Here is a 15,856-nt window from a genome sequence, read left to right as displayed (position 1 = left end):
GCTACTCAAGAGGCTGAGGCAGAAGAATGGCATGAACCCGGGAGGCGGAGCTTGCAGTGAACCGAGATCACACCACTGCACTCCAGCCTGAGTGACAGAGCGAGACTCCGTCTCAAAAAGTTAAAAATAAATAAATAAATAATAAATAAATAAAAGCAAACAAATAAGAAAAACAAAGCTTGAAATATATCTAATAGATAAAGGGCTAATCATCACATATATAAAGAACTGCAAATCAGTAAACTAAGAGCAAATAACCCAATATAAAGACATTAAACGGTAGCCACGGACATCTCAGACAAGACGAAAAACGAAAGGCAGTAAAACCTATGAAAAAACGTGTAATTGCAAGGTGATCAGGGAATAGTAAACGAAAAGCAACGATTAAATACTATTTTCTCATCCACCAGAACACCAAAAATTAAAAAGCCTAACAACGTCTAGGGCTGGTGAGAATGTAGCAGAAGGCGATGTCACATACTCTGCAAGTGGGAATCTAAACAGGTTCAGGGTTTGTTTGTTTTTTTTTTTTTTTTTTTTTTTTTTTTTTTTTTTTTATCGCAATTAGGTGGCGTGTTAAATTTTTTTCTTGAGACGGAGTTTTGCTCTTGTTGCCCAGGCTGGAGTGCAATGGCTCGATCTTGGCTCAACGCAAGCTCGACCTCCCAGGTACAAGTGATTCTCCTGTCTCAGCCTCCCAAGTAGCTCGGAGTACAAGTATGCGCCACTATGCCCAGCTAATTTTTTTGTATTTAGTAGAAATGTGGTTTCACCATGTTAGTCAGGTTGGTCGCAAACTCTTGACCTCAGGTGATCCACCCACCTTGGCCTCTCAAAGTGCTGGGATTACAGGTGTGTGCCACTGTGCCCAGCCACTTTTTTTTTTTTTCAGACGGAGTCTTGCTCTGTAGCCCAGGCTGGAGTGCAGTGGCGCCATCTTGGCTCACTGCAACCTCCGCCTTCCGGGTTCAACCGATTCTCCTGCCTCAGCCTCCCAGTAGCTGGGATTACAGGTTTCCAGCAAATCCCTCTGAGCCGCCCTCGGGGGCTCACCTCAGGAGCAGGGGAGCAAGAGGTGGGAGGAGGAGGTCTAAGTCCCAGGCCCAATTAAGAGATCAGGTAGTGTAGGATTTGGGAGCTTTTAAGGTGAAGAGGCCCGGGCTGATCCCACAGGCCAGTATAAAGCGCCGTGACCCTCAGGTGATGCGCCAGGGCTGGCTGCCGTCGGGGACAGGGCTTTCCATAGCCATGGCCCAGCAGTGGAGCCTCCAAAGGCTCGCAGGCCGCCATCCGCAGGACAGCTATGAGGACAGCACCCAGTCCAGCATCTTCACCTACACCAACAGCAACTCCACCAGAGGTGAGCCAGCAGGCCCGTGGAGGCTGGGTGGCTGCACTGGGGGCCACCGACCACCCACCTGCCCCGCCCAAGGGAATCTCTCTTCTGCACATCCCCACCAGCAGAGGCTTTCTCCCATAGCTTTTCAGACGACATGAATCCAGGGGTCCTCTCCGAATCTAGAAGGACACCATAATATCGAATATGCATTCGCAAGCCACACAGGCTTCCCAGCCTCTTTGAGAATCCATGGCTGGGGAAGAATTTATGTGCTGTTTCTTTCTGGCCCGTAGATGAGTGTGTTCACTGCTAGCAAGTAACCTCTCATTCCACAGAGTCCCTCAGCTTCCTGGGGAAGAGTCGGGTCTGTCTTTACATTTGAAGCCAAAAGGAGGCAACATACTGACACACCCAAGGGAGGCGGGAGGGTGGGGAAGACAGCAGCAGAGGGCAAGAAACTTCTAGAACTTCGGGGTCGGCAGAGATTGTAGCAGTCATTTTGTTGAACTCTATGATGGGGCCACACAGCTTTTGGCTGCACACCTCTGGGGGAAGAGGCTAGATTGGCGCCCAGGGCCACCTTTCCCTTTGGAGCAGTCCTGGGAGAGAGGGCTCAGGCACAATAGAAAGCTGAAAGCTCTCATCAGGGCAGCCTGAGTTCTGCCATTGGCAGTTGCCCAATCCAAAAGCTGCACGCAGGCCCTCAAAGAAGCTGAGGACGCCAGTGACCTCCCTACTCCTGGCCCTCTCCCCTGGCCCCTCCTCCAAACCAAATTCCTTTGGTGCCTTCAAGAACATTGTGAAGGCAGGGCGCGGTGGCTCATGCCTGTAATCCCAGCACTTTGAGAGGCCCAGGCGGGCGGCTCTTGAGGTCAAGAGATAGAGACCATCCTGGCCAACATAGTGAAACGCCATCTCTACTAAAATTACAAAAATTAGCTGGGCTTCGTGGCACACGCCTGTAGTCTCAGCTACTCGGGAGGCTGAGGCAGGAGAATCGTTGAACCCAGGAGGCGGAGGTTGTGGTGAGCCAAGATCGTGCCACTGCACTCCAACCTGGTGACAGAGCGAGACTCCGTCTCAAAAAAAGGAACATCATGCAGGCTATGGGGCTGTGGTTTCCAGAAACCACGCCAGCTCCTTGGTTGGCAATAAATATCCCACTGTGGGGTGGCCAGGACCGAGTGCCAATTAGTGACAGAGTGCCCAGACCAAACCGGCTGAGGATCTTGCAGTTGACCTCAACATGACTGTGCCCAGAATTTCCTTGGTGGCAATGCAACAGTCACTTCCTAGATGCCCCCAGACTTCATCAATGCATGATGCTTCAATGCACTCTTTTCAAATGTCCGGGTGGGTTTTTTGTTTTTTGTTGTTTTTTTTTTTTCACAAAACTTCAAGCATCTACTAAAGTAGAAGGAAGAGTGTAATAGAGTGTAATGAACCCCGGTACCCATCACTCAACTTCCACAGTTTCATCTCATTTCATCTGTAACCCCTCCACTACCCTTTCTTCCTGATTCTTGGAAGCAAATCCAAGACCTCACACCCTTCCCTCTGTAAATCTTTACTATGTTACTCTAGGAGAAAAGGGATCTTCTCAATACATAACCACAAGTCATCATCACACTGACGAGTGTAACAATATTTCTTGAATAGCTTCAAATACCTAATAGTGTTCAAAAAACGTCATACGTATTTTCAGTTTGCTTGAACCAGGGCTCAATTGAGGTCCACACATTCAGATTGATTGATAAGCCTTTTGACTATCTTTGAATCTAGAGGTTCCCGCTCTATCTCCCTGCAATTTATTTCTGGAAGAAAGCAAGTCGTTCATGACGTAGCCTGACAGTCTCCTCTGACGTTGTTCATTATGATTTTTCTGTAAATTGGCAGTTGATCTGAGGGTCTGACCAGAGGCAGGTTGGATTTGTTGGTGTGTTTTGGCAAGGAGAGTGTCTCTTTTCAGGGGTGTTGGTGGCTAGTGAAACTCAACGCCCATACCAATTAAACCACTGCAGTGTGGATGGAAAATGATGGCATTTGGACACCTTACCCTGTCTTCACCTATTGGTGACCAAAACTTTCACATCTTCACAGGTCTTCTTCCCCTGAGGGTATATGCCACTAGGTACTGTAGTAAACCAGTGTGTTTCAAGTCCCTTAGAACAGTCCCTCTCTAAGTGATAGGCCACTCAGTGGATATGCATTTAGTTTCATTTCTTTTGTTGCTGATTTTCAGAGATTGGTCTTTCAATTTAAATTTTTATTTTATTTTATTTTATTTTTTCAAGACACTCTCACTGTGTCGCCCAGGCTGGAGTGCAGTGGCGTGATGTCAGCTCACTGCAACCTCCGCCTCCGGGGTTCAAGCGATTCTCCTGCCTCAGCCTCCCAAGGAGCTGGGACTACAGGTGCCCGCCACCACGTCCAGCTAATTTTTTTATTTTCAGTAGAGACAGGGTTTTACCATGTTGGCCAGGCTGGTCTCAAACTGCTGACCTCAAGTCATCCGCCCACCTCAGCTTCCCAAAGTGCTGGGATTACAGATGTGAGCCACCGACCCCAGCCACTTAAATTTTGTTTATAATTATGTAATAAAACAGCTAAAAGTTTCAAATTAAAATCTAGAAAAGTTGGCCGGGCGCGGTGGCTCAAGCCTGTAATCCCAGCACTTTGGGAGGCCGAGACGGGCGGATCACGAGGTCAGGAGATCGAGACCATCCTGGCTGACACAGTGAAACCCCGTCTCTACTAAAAAATACAAAAAAACTAGCCAGGCGAGGTGGTGGGCGCCTGTAGTCCCAGCTACTCGGGAGGCTGAGGCAGGAGAATGGCGTGAACCCGGGAGGCGGAGCTTGCAGTGAGCCAAGATCATGCCACTGCACTCCAGCCTGGGCGGCAGAGCGAGACTCTGTCTCAAAAAAAAAAAAAAAAAAAAAAAAAAAAGGTGTACTTGAAGAAGTCTGGCTTCTCTGCGCCACTGCGTCCCCTTCTCCCCCTGCTGCTGCCTTCCCTCTCTCCCTGTATTTCCTCGAATCACTTTGCCTGGGAGTTGACTTTGATTCTCTTGCTCGTTGCTTCATGAAATCAGTTCCAGAACTTTCACAAGGGCGAGGCAGGCCATTACACCAGCTCTAGTTGCACTGGTGGCAGCTCCTGTCCCCTCCCCCACTGCTGCTGGGACCTGTTCTCTCCCCCACTGCTGCTGGGACCTGTTCTCTCCTTTGCCCCCTTGTCCCTGCACTGCCCAATTTGGACCGCAAGGGTTGCCAGGGAAGAGAACTGGCTGCCTTGTTTTGAGAGGTCACAGCACCTAGATTGCTCCAGCCCCTTGCACTTGCCTACAGGCCAGAGCGTCCCAAACCCTCCCAGTCTCAGCTGCTCTTCCCCAGTTCACCCGAAGTACTTCCCAGGGAAGAGCTGCCGACAGTTTGGGGGTTCTCTGTTCTTAGGTCCATCAGCAACCCCATTGCTCCCCTCTGCTTCCTTCTGCATGGAGACTGACACCACGAAGGCCTTCAATTGTCAATGGTCTGTCCCTACTGCTCATACTGAGGGTTCCTGGGGAGCCAGTGCCAGGTATCAGAATTGCAGACATTGTCAGTGGGTTTCTGGAAGCTCCTTGTGTTAGGAACAAATGGGGCCCGTGCACAGAGGGCAGCAGGGGCCTTGTGGGATCCAGCTGTGCTAGGGGTGAGATTTATCTGTCTCTCCTGGCCGGAGCCAGGAAATCCCCATTTTTCTTAAGCTAGCTTGAGTTGGACTTTTCTAACACACAACTAAAGAATCTCTTGATAAATCTTGGGACTCTCCATGAGGCCTTATATATGGCAGCAGGTCTGTGGCTTGCAATCCCTTCAAGTAATCTGCCAAAAACAATGTTACGACAAAGGTCCTTCCAACAAAAAAAGGTGTAGAGCCCTAACAAACTCCTACAAATAAAAAGGAGAAGAAATGCATTTGTAGTCCCAGCTACTTGGGAGGCCGAGGTGGGCGGGTCACTTGAAGTCAGGAGTTCGAGACCAGCCTAGGCAACATAGCCAGACCCCATCTCTACAGAAATAAAAAAATTAGCCATTGCGGTAATGCGCACCTCGTAGTCCCAGATACCTGAGGGCCTGAGGCAGGAGAATCACTGGAACCCGGGAGACAGAGGTTGCAGTGAACCAAGATCACACCACTGCACTCGAGCCTGGGCGACAGAGCAAGACTCTGTCTCATAAAACAAAAAACAAAACCAAAAAAAAAAAAAGAAAAGAATAAAAGAGAAATTACCATAGATTGGGTGGCTTTTAAATGACAAATTTATTTCTCACAGCTCTGGAGGCTGGAAGTCAGGGTGCCAGCGTGGTGGGCTCTGGCAAGGAACCTCTTCCTGGCCGCAGATTGCCAACAATTTGTTGTATCCTCACAGGGTAAAAAGAGAGCTAGAAAGCGCTCTAGGGACTCTTTTAAAAAATTAAAAAGTTTTAATTAAAAAAAATTTTTTTAATATGAGATGTTGCCATGTTGCCCCGGTTGGATTTGAACTCCTGGGCTCAAGAGACACTCCTGCCTCAGCCTCCCAAAGTGCTGGGATTACAGGCATGAGCCACCATTCCCAGCTAATTTGAACTGTTCCCAAAGGCTCAAGTGATCCTCCCACGTTGACCTGCTGAGTGGCTGGGGTTACAGGCGTGAGCCACCATGCCCAGCTTCTAGGGCCTCTTTTATAAGGGCACTAATCCCATTCATGAGGGCCCCACTCGCTCTGCACACATGAACTGAATGACCTGCCAAAGGCCCCACCTCCTAATACCATCACCTTGGGGGTTGGGATTTCAACACAGCAATTTATGGGGGACACGCACATTCAGATCATCATGAACAGTAACTCCTATATGTGACAGAAGGTGACAGAGGTGGGTAGTGGTCTTCCCCTCAAGGGGGTGAGTTACCACTAGTTGGGGAATCTGGAAAGGCTGCTGGAAGGCAAATGCATCTGAGCTTGGCTTTACACGAGGAAAGCGTCTGTCTATGGAAGGGCAGAGGACTCTGGGAGGTAGGAGGTAGAGCTGAGGCGAAGGGAAGAGGGGAGCAGGGAAGCGGGGTGACTGCACACTGGGAGCAGGGAATCAGTTTGGGGAGATGATGAGGAGTTCCGTTAAGTTCAAGGTGCCAGTGCCGGTGACCAGCAGGCGATGGTCTCTGGCTTGAGCGACAGGATGGAGGGGAGGCTGTCGGTCTGAGGATGGGCAAAGCTGGAGGGAAAGAGCCAATTGCAAAGGCAGGAGGGCGGGAGGGGGAGGGGAGGCCTTGATGGGGCAGGGAGAGGTGAGATCGGCATTGGTATAGACAGGCGGGGCTGCCGCCCAGCTCCTCTCTCTCCTCTGCCTCCTGCCCCCAGGCCCCTTTGAAGGCCCCAACTACCACATCGCTCCCAGATGGGTGTACCACCTCACCAGTGTCTGGATGATCTTTGTGGTCATTGCATCCGTCTTCACAAATGGGCTTGTGCTGGCTGCCACCATGAAGTTCAAGAAGTTGCGCCACCCGCTGAACTGGATCCTGGTGAACCTGGCAGTTGCTGATCTAGCAGAGACCGTCATCGCCAGCACTATCAGTGTTGTGAACCAGGTCTATGGCTACTTCGTGCTGGGCCACCCTATGTGTGTCCTGGAAGGCTACACCGTCTCCCTGTGTGGTAAGCCAGTCGGGGCCCAAGCTCAGCAGAAACCATTCATTCACTCTGCAAGCCCCTCCGACCACCTCATGATGAGCTGGGCCCAGCTTCTCCTGTGGGTCTATCTCCCTCCACATCTGTGCCTCACATCCATATAATGAAGGGTTCTGGAGGTTTCTATCTGGACAGTCACATTAAATTCAGCTCCCTTCAGTCCAACATACCCTGAGTTCCTACTCTTGAGTCAGGCTCTGCCCGGGAACAGCCAGTTCGGAGCTATGGGGTTGGTGTGGGAGGAGACAGATACAGAGCTAGACAACTCCAGAACAGTAGGGGAGTGGGGACTCTGGGCACTCTGGACAGAACTCCCCTGCAATTAGGGATGCCTGCCATTTCAGCTCACCGGCATCTGCTTTTCCTGGAGGAGACACAATTCCCAGATCCTCTCCCCATCCCCATCACTAATATATCTGTGGGCCATGATTCCGCTCAGGTCAGCAGACAGTGGCCGAGAGGTACCAGTGTGCCAGGCTCTGTGCTAAGGAGGGGGCCCTACACCCAGACGGCGACCACACAGTACTGTCATCAGTCCTCTCAGACAAGAAGGGGCCTGGGGCAGGTGGTGGAGGAGCAGGTGGGAGCAGTTGGTGGTTCCAGTGGGCAGAGTACCACCAAGCAGCCGTGGCTGCCAGACACAAGGTGGCCAGGCCCAGGTCTTAGAGGCCTCAGAGGTCACACCCAGCAGCTGGAACTTTATTTCAGGAGGAGGAGACCCCACATCCAACAGGAGCAGCTCCTGCTCTTGCCTCCCCTCGTCTCTCTTAGCAGCCTCCCCACTCCCTGTTAACTGCCTTGAATTGTACCCACGATGGCCCAGACCAGAGAGGGCGTTTGTCCAAGTCCCGGCACTACCCTGACAGTCTAGAAGGGGAGCCAAGGGAAGGTCAGGCAGAGAAGGTCCATCCCCAGATCTGAGTGCTCACTGCAGCAGGCATGGCCTCGGTGGTCACACGACCCTTCCTGAGTGCCCCCCTGCATCTCCGCCCACGTCTATCTCTGTTTCTGCCAGGGTCTCCCGCTCACCCTTGCCTCTGCTCATGGTCTGTTCCTTGGTCAGTCAGGTGCCAAGCAGCCAGCACTTCCCCACCAGTTTTGGCCCACGGATGACCTTGGCCATCTGGGAAGCCTATGGACCCCATCTCAGAGGAATTTTTGCAAACGCATAAAATGAGACCCCCAGGATTACAAAGGCAGCAAATTATATTGAAAAACAGTTATCGAAGTATTAAACATTCATCAGTAGCACAGTCTTTCTTTAAAAGCATTTATTGGCCAGGCTCATGCCTGTAATCCCAGCACTTTGGGAGGCTGAGGTAGGAGGACTGCTTGCCTCCAGGAATTTGAGACCATCCTGGGCAACATAGTGAGACCTCTTCCCTACAACAAATAAAAACAGCTGGGCGTGGTGGCACACCGGTAGTCCCAGGACTACTCAGGAGGCTGAGGTGGGAGGATCACTTGAGCTCTGGAGGTCAAGACTTCAGTGAACTGTGATGGCAGCACTGCACTCAGCCTGGGCAACAGAGTGAGATTCTGTCTCAAAAAGTAAATAAAAATAAAAGCATGTATTAAACGTATTAGTGACACCACTCAGTACTGAAGTATTAAATAACAGGATCCCGCCTGACAATCACTGTTATTTCAGAGTAGTGATGAACATAAGTGATGCTCAAACTGTCTGCCACCTCTATGAATTGACAGAAAAACATCTGTGACCTCTCTCGCTGACCGAGTCACGGGTACTGCTAATACTGCCACGTTCATAATGGAAGGAAATGCCCAGTGTCTGTTCGAGGTTGATGGAGAGAAAGATGTCGGTTTTTTCCACCTCAGTCCGTGGAGCCCTGAATTCTGTGTGCAGACGTTTGGGGTCTAAGCAGGCCGGTGGGAAACTGTCTCCACCTACTGCAGAGAGGGAGCCGGGGAGAATCTAAGGCCTTTACAAACGCCTAAAGGAACATGGGTGTGTACCGGAAGGAGGAACACAGGGGTCTACACAGGGCCTGATTCCTTGCTCTTGGCTGGGACAACAACAGCTCAGTGTGGTTATGCTGCTCTGGACGTGGCCATCAAGAGTTCTGTCATTAGAGGAAGGGCTGGTGGCCAAGAGGCGAGAAGTGGTAACAGGGCTCCTGTGGGTGAACAGGCACTGGCCACTGTGTCTGTGGCTCTGGCTTCCCTTTTGGTGCTGGATGTGTGGAGGTTGAGGACAGAGCTCCCTGAGTTCTGTTCCCAGATTCGAGATTCTAAGACTGGGTTGGCAAGAAACCCGCTGGCCAAACTGGGAGCTCTAAGCTCCTGCTCCAGAGGGAGAGCAACAGAGGTTTAAGAGGAAAGAAAGAAAGGGGGAGGAGAGGAGGAGAACAGAGGAGCAGAGAGTAAGGCGCTGGGGTCAGTGGGGAAGCAAGGCGGGAGGAGAGGCTGAATGACATGGGGAAGGAAGTGGAAAGCAGGAGTTAGAGAAACAAGCTGACCCAGGGGCCTGCTCACCCTGGACCTGAAAACACTCTTTGGAGACTTAGGTTTTACAGCTGGGTGGGAGGACACCTCCTGATTTTGAAAGTTTTCGGCTGGTCGGGGAAGGGAGCAGTGACATTGAAGGCTGTTCCACCTTTGCTTCGGCACAAAGCACTCATCTGTCTGCTCTCCCTGTAGGGATCACAGGTCTCTGGTCCCTGGCCATCATTTCCTGGGAGAGATGGATGGTGGTCTGCAAGCCCTTTGGCAACGTGAGATTTGATGCCAAGCTCGCCATCGTGGGCATTGTCTTCTCCTGGGTATGGGCTGCTGTGTGGACGGCCCCGCCCATCTTTGGTTGGAGCAGGTAAGGGTGCAAGGGCGCAAGATGGAGTGGGCAGGGTCAGACTCTGTGACCTTAAGGCAAATCACTTCCTTTCTCTGGGCACCTCTGAGCATGCAACGTCTATCAATGTATGAATGTGGCTGCAACATAGAAATGGATCTGTGGTCCCCGAACCTCTGGAAACATATTTGTCCCAAGCACGATCGGGTCACAGGAGCACACAGAGCTCGGGCCATCAACACAGCTGTCAGTGAACAGACAGTGTGTTTGCATTCCAGGTCTCTTTCTTGCACATGCTGCCCCACCCCGCCCCCCACCTTTCAGAGGCTGCTTGGGTCATAGATCCACCTGGGCCTGCAGAGCACATGTCCTGGCCAGGCCAAGCAAGTGGCTCAAATGTTTGATTGGGAGGGACTGGATGGACAGCATTTCACTGTTTTTTCAACAAGCCCGTGAATAAGTTCTCGTGGTGTTTGGAGAGGGAATGTTCTTTTTTTGGGAACGTTCCATCATTCTGGGAAACAAACCTTGTGAAAGCCTGTCTCTGTCTCCCACCCTCCTCATGCCACCATGCCCCACACAGTTGCCTGTTATCAAACATGTGTGGCGAGCTGACCCTGATGGAGGCTCTCCCGCGGGTTGTCTCATTTAATCCTTCAGGCCACCCAGTGAGCAGGGCCTTTTATTTCAGTCATGGCCTAGCTGACCTCAGATAAAAGACTCAGCTCTTCACGGGTGTTCTCAGAAGGTCAGGGCAAGATGGAACCTCACACTCCGTTTGTAAAAAGGGGGAGTGATTGGGTAGATGAAAATGTTCTGGAAGCAGATAGTGGAGATGTTTGCACAGCATCGTGAATGTACCAAAGGTCATAATGGTACTTTTATTTATTTTTTTTTTAGACAGGGTCTCACTCTGTCACCCAGGCTGGCACAGTGCAGTGGTGTAATTATGGCTCACTGCACCCTCGACCTCCTGGGCTCAAGTGATCCTCCCACCTCAGCCTCCTGATGAGCTGGGACTACAGGTGCACCACTTTACCCGGCTAATTTTTTTATTTTTTGTAGAGACAAGATCTCACTGCGTGTTCCAGGCTAGTCTTGAACTCCTGGGCTCAAGCAATCCTCCTACCTCTGCCTCCCAATATGCTGGGATTATATGTGTGAGCCATTGTGCCTGGCCTATAATGGTACATTTTATGTTATGTATATTTTACCAGAATTTTAAAAACAGGAAAGGCATGACATCTAAAAATGGACAAGGATTTACCAAAATCCTACCCAACGGTTTTGTTTTGGGTTGATGCAAATGTTCTGGAAGCAGAGGTGGTGACTGTCACAGAATTGATCACTTCAAATTGGGAAATTTCATGCAAAGTGAATTTCACCTCAATTTAAAAAAACAAACTCCATCTGAGTCAGCACCATGCCTGAGCTGGGGGTCCTGGGTCACTGCCCCCTGCATCAGGACTGGCTGCTGGCCCTTCTCTCCAGGTACTGGCCCCATGGCCTAAAGACTTCATGCGGCCCAGATGTGTTCAGTGGCAGCTCATACCCCGGGGTGCAGTCTTACATGATTGTCCTCATGGTCACCTGCTGCATCACCCCACTCACCATCATCGTGCTCTGCTACCTCCAAGTGTGGCTGGCCATCCGAGCGGTAAGCCCCCCGACTCCTCCTGGCCTCACCCCCCTCCTGCCCCTAGGTGTCTCTGCCCCCAAATCAGTCCACTGAGACTCCTAAACTATTTTTTTCAAAAATCATTAGAGAAGAGGATTCTACCCCTATAAGAAAATATTAAGATCCAGCGATGAGAATCAGGCGATTCCTTTGGGGCTGTACCACTGCCTGCAGGTTCAGCCCCAGCCCCGTTGTCCTCAGGTCTGTGAGACGGGAAAGCACTGCCACTCCCTCCCTGGAGGAGTCCGCTAAGGGAATAAAGGTGTGCCTTTCCCCGACCCCGGACAGTTCTCCCCGGGGTGGAAAGGCTGCCTTTCCCACAGAGTAGAGTGGAGCAGCCACATCAGCAAATGACACCTGCAAATCAAGGCATGTTTTTATGAGGCTGCCACCGGAGTACCCTTGTCCCTTTCATAGGCTGTGGGGCCGACCAAGGAGTGGACCCGAGTGTGCCATTTGACCCCCGACCCACTCTCCACACTCCATATCTGGCCCTCTGCCTTGGGAAGCTGATCCTGTCCACAGCCATCACCCCCTACCCCTAGACTAGGTTACCACCGGGAGCCCCTGCGGGACATCAGGCAAGCGAGGAGAGCAAGGCTGGTTCTTTCTGTTAGCAGTGGGAGCCCTTTCAGGGTGGTGGCTTTCCTATATGAAGCTACCTGTGCCCACAATTGGATGGGCATGCCTGCTGAGCTCTCCCTAGAGGAGTCTGTGAGCCTGTGAAAGGCCCCCTCACCCCACCACCTTGGGCTGAAGGCTCCCACACGTACCCAACCATAGCTTAGGCTGTATTAGTCTGGGATGGTGGAGCCCCAGCTCCAGAATGTGACCCTAGCCCTGTTATCTTGGCCGTCCCCGCATTCCAGCCCTCACAGTCCCTCTCTCATCCCCACTCATCTGCCTGCCATCAGTCCCTCATCTCTGGCAGCTGGTTGCTGGCCTTTGTGGCCTCCCCCACAGTGCCTCTGCCTGGAGGTCATTCGTCTCCTTCCTCCCAGGCATGAAGGAGTCACCCCACCACAGCTGCCCTCAGCCACAATGAGTCCAGGGCAGGATTTAGCCCACAGAGTGGCCAACCTGGCCTAGGAAGCCTGAGGGATGTGTATGCATTGCTCTGAAACTCCCACTGGGCACCCCGCCAGCCACGGCTTTCGCCTCCCCCGCCATCTCCATCTTGTTAGCTCCTTCATTCTCCACGCCCAGTGATCAGGTCCGGCCTCCATGCTCAGGCCTGAGCGCAGGACAGAACAGTCTGTTAAGGGATCAGGTGAAGCAAAGGAGCTTGTTAGATCCAGCTCTGAGGTTGTCTTAGGCCAGGCCTAGCTACGTGCCACCTCCAATTCTAGAACTCCCCCAGGGCCAGCCTGAGGCCGCCATGTCTGCCTGGGACCGGCTATGCACGACTCAGGGCTGGAAGCTGGCTGCTGGGCTCCTCTCCTCCTTCCCACATCTCCCTATGCCTGGGGCACCTGCCTCTTGCTGCCCCCCAACCCCCGACTCACTGTCCCTGTCTCCCTCAGGTGGCAAAGCAGCAGAAAGAGTCTGAATCCACCCAGAAGGCAGAGAAGGAAGTGACGCGCATGGTGGTGGTGATGTTCCTGGCGTTCTGCTTCTGCTGGGGACCCTACGCCTTCTTCGCATGCTTTGCTGCTGCCAACCCTGGCTATGCCTTCCACCCTCTGATGGCTGCCCTGCCAGCCTACTTTGCCAAAAGTGCCACTATCTACAACCCCATTATCTATGTCTTTATGAACCGGCAGGTAAGCAACGCCATCAGCAGATCCCACTCAAAATACTGTGTGGCCTAGAAGGACAGAGTGATGGCCCCACCTGGAATCATGTCTCTGATGAGAAGCCCGCGGAGCATCTGGGGGATCCCCCAGGGAAATGACCGGGAAAGGCTCAGCATGTGACCCAGCCCCAGTCAGAGCTCCAGCTGGCCCTTAGCAGAAGGCTTAGGTGCGCCCTCTGGAATCCTTTATAGTCTCAGCCTGAGGGTGGCATTTCCCAAAGCGTCTGTGTGCCATGTGCTCTTCCTTTCCGGTGGCCCTAGAACTATGGCTGCCGAGCTTCAGGGGCTCCCCTGGCGTTCAGACGCTCTAGGAGTTGGTGAGCCCTAGGTATATCCACCCTACATGTGCCCCTCTTCTGTTCAGACTCAACCCTTCTCAACCCTCATCTCTCCATTTTCAAACCATAACCTCTGGAATTTGTCTTCCTATAAGAACAAAAGTCGGCCCTTCTTGGCTACACTGACCAAGAGTTCAAGAGCTTTCACGAGTTCGTGGGTTAGTTCAGTGGGGAAGTGCTGTGGTCCTGCCCAGAGGCAGCCTCCTTAGCTGACATACTGGGCCTCAGCAGCAAGCTGCTCACACACCTAAATCCCCCTACCTCCTGTAGGTTACAAGCTTCATTAAAGCGCAGCTGTGATGTGACTCGATGGTGGCCAGAAAGGTGCGCAGGGGCCTCCCGTTTCACCAGGCCCAGTCCATCCCTTCCACTCGGCTCTTCCTTGCTCCTCCATCTTAGAGCCACTCAACGGCTCCAGCCCCTTTGGCTCGGCTTTGACTCACACAAGCCAAGTCTGCAGAGTTCATTAAGGGTTCATTCTCTCTGGTAACTTTTAAACAGTAAGTAGGACCAGGCCTGCAGTGGATTTCCGGGAACTCGCTGTAGCACACTGATGCCCAGAGTGTAGTTCTATCCCTGACCCCCGTTTCCTGACTTTCATGAGGATCTTTTCTAGGTTTCTGGGATCCTAAACTATCTTGCCAAGTACTATCTTTACTGGATTATTTCCATTCTCCCTTCCAGAACTCCCCCTCCTAGACAGATGTTGGCACTTCTGGACCTCACCAGGCCCCCAACTCTGCTTTCACCCTTTCCACATAATTATCCTGTCCTGACACATTCTGAGAGAATTTTCTGGAACGCAGTTCCAAGAAGACAGGAAATTATGCTCAGGACAGAGTCTGGCACACAGTGGGTGCTCAAGCAGCAGCTGCTGGATGGATTCCTCAACCCTATCTCCCAGCTCTTCAGCTGAGCTGATTCTGCTGTTCATCCCATGTCTTATGTTATTAATTTCAACCATTATATTTTTTAATTTTGAGAGTTTTGATGATAGAGGGAGGTAGAGCTAGTCAAGAGTAGGCCTGAAATAATTAGAAAATGCCTTTGGTCTGGGTCCTCAAAGCATTGCGGTTACTTCAGTGATGACACAGGACATGATTTGAGACATTCATATGGCCCAGATCTCTTTGGGGTGAAGCAGCAAAGACAGACCTCCTCCTGGTACCGGAAGACTCTTGCCTGGAGAGATGAGGTAGGGGCTAGATTGTCATTACCTAGGCCTCACCTTGCCCCAGATCCATGGACTGGAAAAAACATGACAACCACATGCCTTTTCATTAACATTTCTCTGAGCCGCTCACCAGACAGTCTGGGGACAGGTCACCACTGCCCCTTAGCTGTCACTGTGGATGACTGCCCTGCGGCTGCCGTCACAAACTACCACAAACTCGGTGGCTTCAAACCACAGAAATGGATTCTCTCACGGTTCTGGAAATCATGAGTCTGAAATCAGGGTGTTGGCAAATGGAAAGGTTTCCCATGGAGGCCGAGAGGGAGAAGCAGTTGCAGGGCTGCCGGCAGTCCTTGGCACTCCTTGACTCCAAGGTGTGTCGCCCCAGTCTCTGCCTTCATCTTCACGTGGCCATCTTCCCTCTGTCTGCATGTCCGTGTCTAAGCACTCCTTTTCTTATGAGGACACCAGTCACTGGATTAGGGCCCACCCGGCTCCAGTGTGACCTCGTCTTAACCTGAACACATCTTTTGGGGAACACACTTCAACCCAGTGTAGTCACCATCAACTGCTAAGTCGGATGACATCCCGGCGTGTGAGGGAGAAATAACCCAAGCCTTCCTCCATCCCCCATGGCGTTTGGAATGGGTGAATGGAAGGCTCGGGCACGTACGTTCAGCACAGGGCTCCACCCTTTCCTGCTCTGCTCAATAACACTTTCTGTCCTTCCAGTTTCGAAACTGCATCTTGCAGCTTTTTGGGAAGAAGGTTGACGACGGCTCTGAACTCTCCAGCGCCTCCAAAACGGAGGTCTCATCTGTGTCCTCGGTGTCGCCTGCATGAGATCTGCCTCCTACCCATCCCGCCCACCAGGGCTTTGGCCACCTCTCCCTTCCCCCTCCTCCATCCCTGTGAAATAAATGTAATTTATCTTTGCCAAAACCAACAAAGTCACAGAGGCTTTCACTGCAGTTTGGGACCACCTGAGCCTCTGCGTGTGCAGG

The 15,856-nt window shown here is 51.8% G+C and overlaps 1 protein-coding gene across 1 annotated transcript; it reads left to right on the top strand.

Moving 5' to 3' along the window:
- Positions 1-1,166: 1,166 nt before the first annotated feature.
- LOC105467306 (medium-wave-sensitive opsin 1) lies at positions 1,167-15,842 on the top strand. The gene is made up of 6 exons (XM_071088267.1): positions 1,167-1,360; positions 6,729-7,025; positions 9,720-9,888; positions 11,359-11,524; positions 13,069-13,308; positions 15,585-15,842. Exons 1-6 carry the CDS (start codon positions 1,204-1,206, stop codon positions 15,693-15,695), a joined length of 1,140 nt encoding a protein of 379 aa, XP_070944368.1. The 5' UTR covers positions 1,167-1,203; the 3' UTR covers positions 15,696-15,842.
- The last annotated feature ends 14 nt before the right edge of the window (positions 15,843-15,856 follow it).

Source organism: Macaca nemestrina, chromosome X (assembly GCF_043159975.1).
Source record: "Macaca nemestrina isolate mMacNem1 chromosome X, mMacNem.hap1, whole genome shotgun sequence".
Lineage (NCBI taxonomy): Eukaryota > Metazoa > Chordata > Mammalia > Primates > Cercopithecidae > Macaca > Macaca nemestrina.
Note: the sequence above shows the minus strand (reverse complement) of the source record. Positions and strands in the feature narration are given on the sequence as shown.

Coding starts and splice junctions, on each gene's coding strand:
- LOC105467306 (XM_071088267.1), top strand. CDS start 1,204: ATGCGCCAGGGCTGGCTGCCGTCGGGGACAGGGCTTTCCATAGCCATG. Junction 9,889..11,358: donor CCCATCTTTGGTTGGAGCAG/GTAAGGGTGCAA, acceptor CCTTCTCTCCAG/GTACTGGCCCCATGGCCTAA. Junction 11,525..13,068: donor TGTGGCTGGCCATCCGAGCG/GTAAGCCCCCCG, acceptor TGTCTCCCTCAG/GTGGCAAAGCAGCAGAAAGA.